The sequence below is a fragment of the Sinocyclocheilus anshuiensis genome, unplaced genomic scaffold (genome assembly GCF_001515605.1).
Source record: "Sinocyclocheilus anshuiensis isolate Anshui unplaced genomic scaffold, SAMN03320099.WGS_v1.1 scaffold766, whole genome shotgun sequence".
Classification (NCBI taxonomy): domain Eukaryota; kingdom Metazoa; phylum Chordata; class Actinopteri; order Cypriniformes; family Cyprinidae; genus Sinocyclocheilus; species Sinocyclocheilus anshuiensis.
In genome coordinates, this window is record NW_015546060.1 from 1,137,050 (window position 1) to 1,147,022 (window position 9,973).

A 9,973-nucleotide genomic window follows, 5' to 3' on the forward strand; every position below is an offset into this window, starting at 1 on the left:
GGAGACCAGGACAACTAGATGAGCCCCAGATACAGATCCCCTGTAAAGACCTTGTCTCAGACGACCGGACAAGTCTCGGACAAGACCACAGGAACCAGACGAGTCCTCTGTACAATGTGACATTGCTGCAGCCTGGAATTGAACTGCTGGTTCGTCTGGTCAGAGGAGAACTGGCCCCCCGACTGAGCCTGGTTTCTCCCAAGGTTTTTTCTCCATTCTGTCACCGATGGAGTTTTGGTTCCTTGCCGCTGTCGCCTCTGGCTTGCTTAGTTGGGGACACTTAATTTCCAGCGATATCGTTGACTTGATTGCAAATGATTGCAAAGATACTATTTAAACTGAACTGAGCTGGATGATGACATCACTGAATTGAATGATGAACTGTCTTTAACTGAAAAATGAGTGTTTACTATTGTCATTTTGCATTATTGACACACTATTTTCCTAATTAATGCTGTTCAGTTGCTTTGACACAATCTGTATTGTTAAAAGCGCTATATAAATAAAGGTGACTTGACTTGAATTGTTAAAACTTCCTTAAAACCACTTTTACGCACAAAGCTTCACAGTCCGTTTCTGTATCAGTGTAAGAAAAGGTAATTGTGAGATAAACACATTTTTGATGTAAGAAAAAATGGGACTTTCATCCCATTTATGAAAAATAAAATCACAATTAGAAGAAATAAAGTTTTTTTTTGTAAGATACAGTGATTGTAAGATATAAAGCCATGATTATATATTTTTTTACTTTTTACAGGGTAGCACCATATTTAATTTTTGACAGGAATGAAAACGAGGCTGTGAGGGATAGAAGTACAGTGAGCTAAGTGGATTGTACTGTTAATAACATACCGATTTTTCAACCCAAAAACTAACAAAAAAAAAAAAAAACAGTTTTGAAAGTTGTGGGTTGTGAAGATTTACCATTGTAAATGTGTGTGCCATTGTAAAACTACAAATCTATCCCTTACAACCTTGTTAAATTCAATATGGCATCTAACAAGGGTGTCACTTTGGTTTGAGAAGTGGGGGGGACACAAAATGGGGAAAATGTTTTCGATTTGAATCCCATTTCCTGCATTTACATACATTTAGGGACTATGGTGATACAAAATCCAGGAAATAATTGAGTTGATTATAATGATTGGAATTCTGTTACTTAACTATGTATAAGAAAAAGATGTCTTACTTTCTTTTTTGTTTAATAGGAGCCGATCGCCAAGACTTGAGAGAAACATTTTATAAAGTCAAAAATGTTCACCATTAATGTTTTGTATGTGAATAAAATTTAAATAATGTGAGACTCAATTTCCATTGTTAAACGAACTTTTATTTCAAACTAACCGCTGTACCTGCAATATGCAATGATGATAAAAAAAGTGAAAAGTGATTCTTTTAAATACTAAATTTAAATGTAGTATTTTAAATTTAGTATTTTAAATACTAAAACCACCAGTAGGTGGCGGTAAGTCACTGTCTTAATGCGTGAGTCATCGAGTCATTCATTCATTCAGTAACTAAGCAAGTGACTGTATTTATGTATGAATCATTGAATCAATTACTTTCACGAACGATTCGTTCAAAGCCACAGATTCGTTCACAAAACACCGCAAAACTCAGCATTTTGTTGCCTCACGTACCATAGTTTTGGAACCACTGTTCTACATTAAATATTTAGCTAACAACAGCCTGAAGTTACCTAGCAACAGTGTATGTTAACGTTAGCTCGGTCAACGACACAGCGTGTCTGTGTCCTGTTCGGTCCTGCTCCTCCGTGGCGATGACGGCGTGCGGTTAAAAAAATCATAACAAACGAATTTGAAAGTGAGGGTGGGACACAAATGGGATTTTGAAAAGTGGGGGGGGGGACATGTCCCCTCTGTCTCCAGTGGAAACTACGCCCCTGGCATCTAACCTGACTAAGGTCTATTGTTTTTATAAGCAAAGCAATAACTTACTATTGTTTCCACCATCCCCTGCCTCTCCTTGCGCAAGTTTTTGACCTCTTGGAAGACGTCCACCAGCTTCTCTGTGTAGGCACTGTCCAAGAGATTCCATAAGGCACAGAAGATTCCGGTACGAGATGAGCCATTGCTGAAATTAAAGTTTGCGGATGTTTAAAAATCCACCCATCTTCATCAGGGAAAGAAAACTGGTGTTGATGGACTTACTTGCAGTGCACCACTATGGGGACATTCCGGTTCATTTTGCTGTTGTCATAATTGCCGTTCTCTCTGATGATCCTTGTCATCTCTATCAACTCCTGAGCGTTCTCTGGAAGCTCACGGCCTTTCCATTTCAGGAACTGGTACTGATCCACCTCCAAGATCTCTTTCTTCTGTTACAGGATTCAAGATGGATTCATATGTCTCAGAAAACATGTCTGCTGTTAATGATATTCAATTCAAAGATATTCACGCTGAGGAGAAGGACTCTGGTTACCTTTGAGGACTGTATTTCTAGACGCCGTCTCACGTACGTTGGGAAGGTTTCTGTCTTTTTTACCTCAATTTCCATGTCTCCGAACGTTTTCTTTTCATCTCCCCAATACTGACAACAATAATCCTGAAAAAATACAGATATGGCCTGAACAACTGAGCTCAGTTGATTGCTCTGTCTGTCTATCTATCTCTATCCCTTCGTCTGCCTGCCTGCCTGCCTGTCTGTCTATCCGTCTTCTGTTTCTATCTGTCTTATCTATCCTTCAGTCTGTCAATCTATCCCTCTGTTTGTCTATCCAATTTTCCTGCCTGTCTGTCTGCATGTCTTTCTATCTATCCCTCAGTCCTCTTGTTCCTATCCCACCTAAACCTCCTTTCTATCCCTCCGTCTATCCCTCTGTCTGTCTATCTATCTATCTATCTATCTATCTATCTATCTATCTATCGCTCTCTCTCTCTATTTCAATTTCAATTTCAATTTAAGAGTGCTTTATTGGCATGACAAAAATTATACATTTGTCTCTGTCTGTCTGTCTGTCTGTCTGTCTGTCTCTGCTCTCTCTCTGTCTGTCTGTCTGTCTGTCTCTGCTCTCTCTGTCTGTCTGTCTGTCTGTCTGTCTGTCTCTCTCTCTCTCTCTCTCTCTCTCTGTTATTGTGGGAGGTTGTACCTTGCCATCCTCTTGGCAGTCTGTGAGCATGACCAGTGTTTTAGTTTGTTGCTGGTCCAGCATGAGCAGGAACTCTTCCGTTGTGTTTGGTAAAGGCCCCTGTGCTGCGATCAGACTCTTACTACACCAGTAGCCCTGTTAAAAAGCAATAACAAGCATATTTGATTGAGATTTACATATTCCTATCACTTGCTTGTAAAGCTTATTTTAGGATTTTTTTTTACATTATTTTCATGACAATGAAACAATTTCTCCTTCACTCTAATGAAGGAGATATAATAACTGTAATAAAAAAAAAAACAATTCAAGAGAATCAAGTTTTGTACATTAATGAATGAGGCGTTGATGTATTCGTTTGATTCTTCTTCCTCGTCTGATGAATACTCGTCCTCATCCTCAGGGTCACTGGTCTGGTTTCCCTCAATGTCAAGTCTAAACAGGACTCGATTAAAGTCGTCTGGAACAGAAATGCTCACTGGTAACTCATTTGATGCTTATTTATAATGAATATATAATTGTGTGTCTGTATATTATATACAGTATAGTTCTGTAGCATGAATTTGAAACCAAGATCTGCAGATTAATAAAGTTGGTGTTGGTCACCGACATGGGATAACAGCTGAGTCGCGGTTTTTCTTCTTGTTGTCCTCTATGCTTCCCGTGTTAAATGTTCTCCATTTTTTAAATTTAGGGAGTTTCTTTATAAAGGAAAGCAATAGGAAAACATGCTGCATTAATAGTCAGATACACATAGTACAGGAAAACTTCAGTGTCCTAATAAGCAATCAGCTGAAAATCAAAGATGGAGGACAAACCAGGAACTCCATTTCAAGCAAACTGGGGTCACTGCCATCTTTCTGTCTGAGGGTGTTGAGCACTGAGTGGAATTCAGACAGTGAGACCTCTGTCTCTCCAAACTGGTTGTGTTCAATCAGAGCAGTGTGGATCAGTATGTACTGGGCCTTTCACAATCAACAACACACACACACAGTTAAATATGCATAAACACATCCATCAAATGTAAAATAAAGGGTGTTACAATAGAATTTTTAGTCAGATTTTTGTCAAAAAAAAAATAAATATATATATATATATATATCAATGTTCAAATAGTATTCTATTAAAATGTACATTTGTACATTTTAAATATAAATTAAAATATTATTTTTGCATATTTAGCAAAAATATTATTTTATTTTTAATTAAACAAATGACTCAAAATTAAATAATTAAATATTGAAATTGTTAACAGAATTATTTGCATCATTAATTATATATGAAATATTTTGAAAATGATTAGAGTATAACATCTAGACCAAATTGGGCATTTTAATAATACCTACTTTAAATTTGGTGCGACATACCAAATTTATAACCAATAAATCAGTGAATAAAATCACCTCCACTTGAACCATGAGGCAACGCTGGCGACGTTGTTTTGCTACGAATCCATAGATGTCCACTCTGCCTTCTGCCTCAACAGATTCAATCATTGCATCAATGCCAATATATGTTCCTGTGCGGCCGACCCCTGCACTATAGAGGATACGACAACATTCACATTAAGCTTTATCCACTCCAAATGACCCTTTAGACCCTTTCTGATACCTTTTCTGATACCAAATGTATATAATAATCTCTACGGTCCTGTCTTACCTGCAGTGGACCACCACCGGGCCACTGAAGAAGTTCTTGAAGGAGTTGACTCTTCTCCTGAGCTTCAGAAGCAGGCAGGGGTCTCCAGGCACACCATGGTCAGGCCAGCTGATGAACTGGATATGAGTGACCTCTCTTTCTGAGGCCTTCTCTCGCTTCTGTACACACACACACACACACACACACACACAGAGTTAAAACCGTCTGAATGAAGCACATAAGAAAGAGCAGACCACACACACTTACATTGGTCAGGATCAGATGGCGAATTATATAATCAGGGCAGTGTTCCTCAGATCGGATTTTCACCACAAAATCTTCAAAAATCTCAGTCTCTCTGTCCAGAGATGGCCAGTACTGAGCGCATTTGATCTGAGAGGACAAACAGCAACACTCAGTGGAAATAATTCACAATGAGGAAGATTGATTATTTCAACAATGTTGATCAGAAAATCAATCACAAAATAAAATAAGTTAAGGTTGAAGTAATACTAAAATTACTACAAATAAAATAAAATAAAGCTTAATTAAAATATTTTAAAGCTTAATTAAAAAATAGTTCCCAAAAAAACTAATAAAAATGACAAATGCACATAACAAAATTACTAAAACTTAAAATAAAATTAAACTGAAAACTAAAAAAGCTGAATAAATAAATAAACACTATAATAAATAAATACTATAATAATATATAAATAATTCTAGGACAACACTGGACCAAACACAACCACTTACCTTGTTTCCTTCCTCACAACGGGTGACCATGACAATAATGGATGACTTTTGCTCCCAAACCATTCGCCAGAAATCACCAATAGTCTCATCCTTGGGTCCTGGAAAACACAGCCAACAAACAAATTGAAATCTAGCCATTGTTTAAACTTCAAAACTCAGTTCATTCTCACTTTTAATAAACTTAATTGTTGGTGTAAACAATTCTGCCGCATTTTATGGTTGTCAGGCAACAGTAAGATAGAATGTGGGGTCAAAGTGTGCATTCATTGGCCGCTTTAAATGTGGCTTAGCCAATCACAATTTAGAATCATAACCATCCAGAGGATTTTTACCTTGGGCTGCAATGTATTTCTTTGGCTCTTGATATCCCTGTATGGGTAAAAGCGTACATGTAAAAAAAAAAAAAAAAAGTGTTTCTGATGTTTTGAAATGAAAAATAATTGTACAAAATAATTTAATATAATTATATTATTTAATTGAAAAATAATAAATTTTAAGTCAAGTATATTACAATTAAAATTATATTAAAAAGTACCTCAATTAATTTGAATAAAATTATATTCAAATGAACTGAGGTAAACAAGCATGATATATAGAGCATATATGACCAGTACCTCGATAAAGCTGGCATTGATGTAGCTCTCTTCACCTCCAGTTGAGAGAGTTACCCGATTATAGTCATCTGCAAATTCATGCACAAAACGATCAATTCTCTGATTGAAATATGAAAACTACACAAGGAATTGTGGGTAAACTGATTTCTTTATGGAAACTGGAGTGATATTTACAGGGCAGAATGTCAACGTAGCGGTTCTTGAACTGGTTTTCTGGTTTCTTCGCTTCTTTGATGGTGTAATTGGAGAAAATTCGGGGAATGCTCTGAGGAGAAGCAGAATCTGAATGTATTTCTCATTATATTAAGTGTAAGTGTAGCTTCTGCAGATTTATGGTATAGAGAATCACCTGAAACTCATCCATAAACAGACGGGCCTCATCAGCGATCTTGCTCTTGTAAGCCTCCACTAAACCGTCAGCATAGATGGGCTCAACTCTGCGCAGGGGTTCTGCTGGAGGAGGACATGAAACATCAGATAGTTCTTCTGAAAGCAATTTACCTTCGAAATACACTGAATTGACTGATAGGAGCGAATAACATACGTGTAAGAAGAATCTCTTCATCTTCAGCAGTCCTGTGGTGAGAAAGCCCATCAGAAACATAGATGAACAGTTACAGAAAACATTGTGATAACAGAGTTCAGAGGGCAGCTGGGAGAAACTGTGACACTGACCGCTTTCTTTTGAGAAGGTAAATTTTGAACAGCACGAAGAGGAGCGCAACTGATGTCACAATGATTAGAAATGCCAAGAATCCAATGACAGCCTTGTCATTGTCTAAGAAAGGAACATATTTACAGATTAAACTAGGCTGAATAAACGGCTTACAGTATTTAAAGGTGCAATCAGCAATTGTTTCCTCAATAAAAAGTTTTGCACAAAGAAGTGAATATGTTTAGAATCATGTACACTCACATGAGATTAGATCTAGTAATATCAGTAGCTTCACAATTTTTTTCAGTAATGTTGAGATCACATGATCAGCCAAAGACTTATTTTGGCAACCCCCATGTTTCTGAACACTTTCACTTGCAGGATACAAACAAAGTACTGTCATGAAACTCTATATGTGACCCTGGAGCACAAAACCAGCCTTAAGTCGCTGGGGTATATTTGTAGCAATAGCTACATATATAGCTACATTGTATGGGTCAAAATTATTGATTTTTCTTTTATGCCAAAAATCATTAGAATATTAAGTAAAGATCATGTTTCATGAAAATATTTGGTAAATTTCCTACTGTAAATATATTAAAACTTAATTTTTGATTGGTAATATGCATTGCTAAGAACTTAATTTGGACAACTTTAAAGGCGATTTTCTCAATATTTTGATTTTTTTGTACCCTCAGATTCCAGATTTTCAAATAGTTGCATCTCAGCCAAATATTGTCCTATCCTACCAAACCATACATCAACGGAAAGCTTATTTATTCAGCTTTCAGAAGATGTATAAATCTCAATTTCGAAGGGTCACAAATGGCGTGGGCTGATAGGTCCTTAACTTAACCTGCTAGTAATCACATGGTTATCTACACAGTGCAGCTAATAAGCTTGCTGCTCAACATTCAAATACAGGGCCATCATTTTATGTTTGATGTATATATTGACTACTGTAAAACAAAGAAATAAAATAAATAAATAAATTACTGAGCGCACCTTTAAAGCACTTTGAGAAAGATGATGCATTTAACATGTAAAAAATATAGTACTTAATTGAAAGAGCAAATATCTCCTGTAGCTGGGCTAAGAAAAGGTTGTTCTTACATTTAGTAGTAGCTTCATGTTTAAGGACAGCTGAATGTCCTTCTTTATTCTCGGCTGTAATCTGAAATGAGTAAATGTGCACTGTGAAACACTCTAATCCTACCCAAATTGTAATTCAAACACACATGACTCTTTGGCATGCATGAATGATATAGGGTTAGATCTCTGCCACAATTCTGCACGCAAAATATAATATTTTGAGCGCACAAAAGTGCATTTTGCATGCGCGCGATCTGAGTTTTGTGGAGAAAATGTTCCTTTCGCAAAGAAAAAAGTATTTTGAGCGCACTAAAATCAATTTTGCATTTAAAATAAGTTTTTGGATGTGTGCAGACCTTCTCTTTTGCGGGTGCAAAGTTTCACTAGCTTGCTCACCTGATGCCCGCCCTCAGTGCTCTCTAAATGCCACGGCTTGCTTGCTCAACACAACCCAGCGTTACAATATGCCATAATTCCAGCCAATCAGAGACAAGGCTGCTAAATTCTGATTGGCTGCCTTGACAACCAATCACAACATTCCTTGCATTGCTGATGACAGCGGAAGATGGAAAATACAGTGCATGCATAATTATTATGCAAGTTGATATTCTGATTATATTTTTTTCCAAGCACATTTTACCCATTCCAAACAACATTAATCTTAATAACTACTATTAATCTTGTATTTAATCACTTATAACCTATATATTATTGTTAATGAAGGCTGGAAGTGAAAAACGCTTTATATACAGGTGCGCATAATTATTAAGCAGGTTATCTTCTACAGATAAAATCTCGAGATGGACTAAAAATTAACTCCCAAAACTGACTGAAAAACTGAAAAAAAAAGTCACTTTTGATGAAATCATCTGCCAAATGCATGAATACACAGTAAATGATTTTGTTTCTGGACTACTTGTTTATCTGATCAGAGATCAGAGGCAGGCAGGAAGCACGAGGAGTGTTTTGCAAACCTGTTTGAAGACAGTCATTATTTGTGCAGTTCTGTTTGGTGCCACTAGTTGTGCAGAAATTACATCCTTCACCTTGAAAGTCTCTCAGCAACAGCCATGTGATGCAGATGTGGAGATTCCTCAAGTCCTCTGAGAGAGAATCCTTCATCCTGCCGGTCATTCGCATATTAAATATAGTTCTGTTATAATGCTAAACAACCTTGAATGTACAAAAGGATTATTGCGAACACAAAGACGAGAGGCTCTTTGACTTTCATGATCACCAGAGGATAAACAAACAGTAGTTCTGTGGGCAGACGTGTCTTCTGTATTTTTGTAGGTTTAGTGCATCTCCCAAATCATACGTCTTTTTAAGGAGAGGTGTGCTTCTACTTTACTAAGTGATCAGATACCAATACTGAGCTCCTGTACTCGTACTCGTACTCGTACTCGTTAAAATGCCCCGATACCAAACGCCGATACCACACAGCATGTGTTAAGTGCCATATTCAGACAATGAAACACCGACAACAGAACAACAGACAGCAGAATGGAGTTATTAGAGATTAAGGATGTCTACGAAGTATATGTATGCAATGAATATAATGTTAAACATTCAGTATTTACTGTATAGCTGATGTGCGCGAGCTGATAAGCAAAGCACGCTGAGTGGATTGAGCGCGCGGCGGCGCAGATGCGCGAGCTTTTCGAGTGAATATACCTTTCCACTCGCAAGCGGATTTCCTTCACTCATACAAAACTGAACGTGCGCTTTTAAATACACATTGTTTTTTTATGAATTGGCTCTGCTCTCGCGCAGATATTGCGTGTACACGCTCAAACGTTGTCCTCACATGACTGAAGACCAGAAGAGTTTTTTTTTCTAATTCAGGTGAAGAGTAGCCTAGGCTTTTCTTACTAAATGGAAGCAAACTGGTTATAGTCAGCCTTCTCTAGTTATTTATTTAATTATTTAATACTTATTTTAGTTAAGTGCTTAAGGAGCTCTAGTCTTAATGCACATTTTCACATATTTTGACCCATCTATTGCTATGGTTATCACATGTCAATCACTACTACTTCGAGAGCAAATCCTGCATAAATATGCGGATGTCATTCCCGAAACTTTGCAACGTGTGTGTGGCCGAAAAACAAAGTT

The 9,973-nt window shown here is 37.1% G+C and overlaps 1 protein-coding gene across 1 annotated transcript in view; it reads right to left on the reverse strand.

Moving 5' to 3' along the window:
- LOC107699432 (receptor-type tyrosine-protein phosphatase C-like) overlaps window positions 1-9,973 on the reverse strand; it is a 34,228-nt gene that overhangs the window by 3,003 nt on the left and 21,252 nt on the right. The window contains exons 22-39 of the mRNA XM_016500687.1: window positions 7,883-7,943; window positions 6,790-6,892; window positions 6,659-6,690; window positions 6,464-6,567; window positions 6,289-6,379; window positions 6,115-6,182; window positions 5,833-5,869; window positions 5,501-5,598; window positions 5,012-5,137; window positions 4,766-4,923; window positions 4,510-4,645; window positions 3,925-4,071; window positions 3,717-3,807; window positions 3,436-3,566; window positions 3,110-3,244; window positions 2,443-2,565; window positions 2,172-2,338; window positions 1,959-2,094 (exon numbers count right to left, since the gene is read on the reverse strand). Coding sequence (XP_016356173.1) covers window positions 1,959-2,094; window positions 2,172-2,338; window positions 2,443-2,565; window positions 3,110-3,244; window positions 3,436-3,566; window positions 3,717-3,807; window positions 3,925-4,071; window positions 4,510-4,645; window positions 4,766-4,923; window positions 5,012-5,137; window positions 5,501-5,598; window positions 5,833-5,869; window positions 6,115-6,182; window positions 6,289-6,379; window positions 6,464-6,567; window positions 6,659-6,690; window positions 6,790-6,892; window positions 7,883-7,943 — 1,944 coding nt within the window. The remainder of the gene's footprint in view (window positions 1-1,958; window positions 2,095-2,171; window positions 2,339-2,442; window positions 2,566-3,109; window positions 3,245-3,435; window positions 3,567-3,716; window positions 3,808-3,924; window positions 4,072-4,509; window positions 4,646-4,765; window positions 4,924-5,011; window positions 5,138-5,500; window positions 5,599-5,832; window positions 5,870-6,114; window positions 6,183-6,288; window positions 6,380-6,463; window positions 6,568-6,658; window positions 6,691-6,789; window positions 6,893-7,882; window positions 7,944-9,973) is intronic.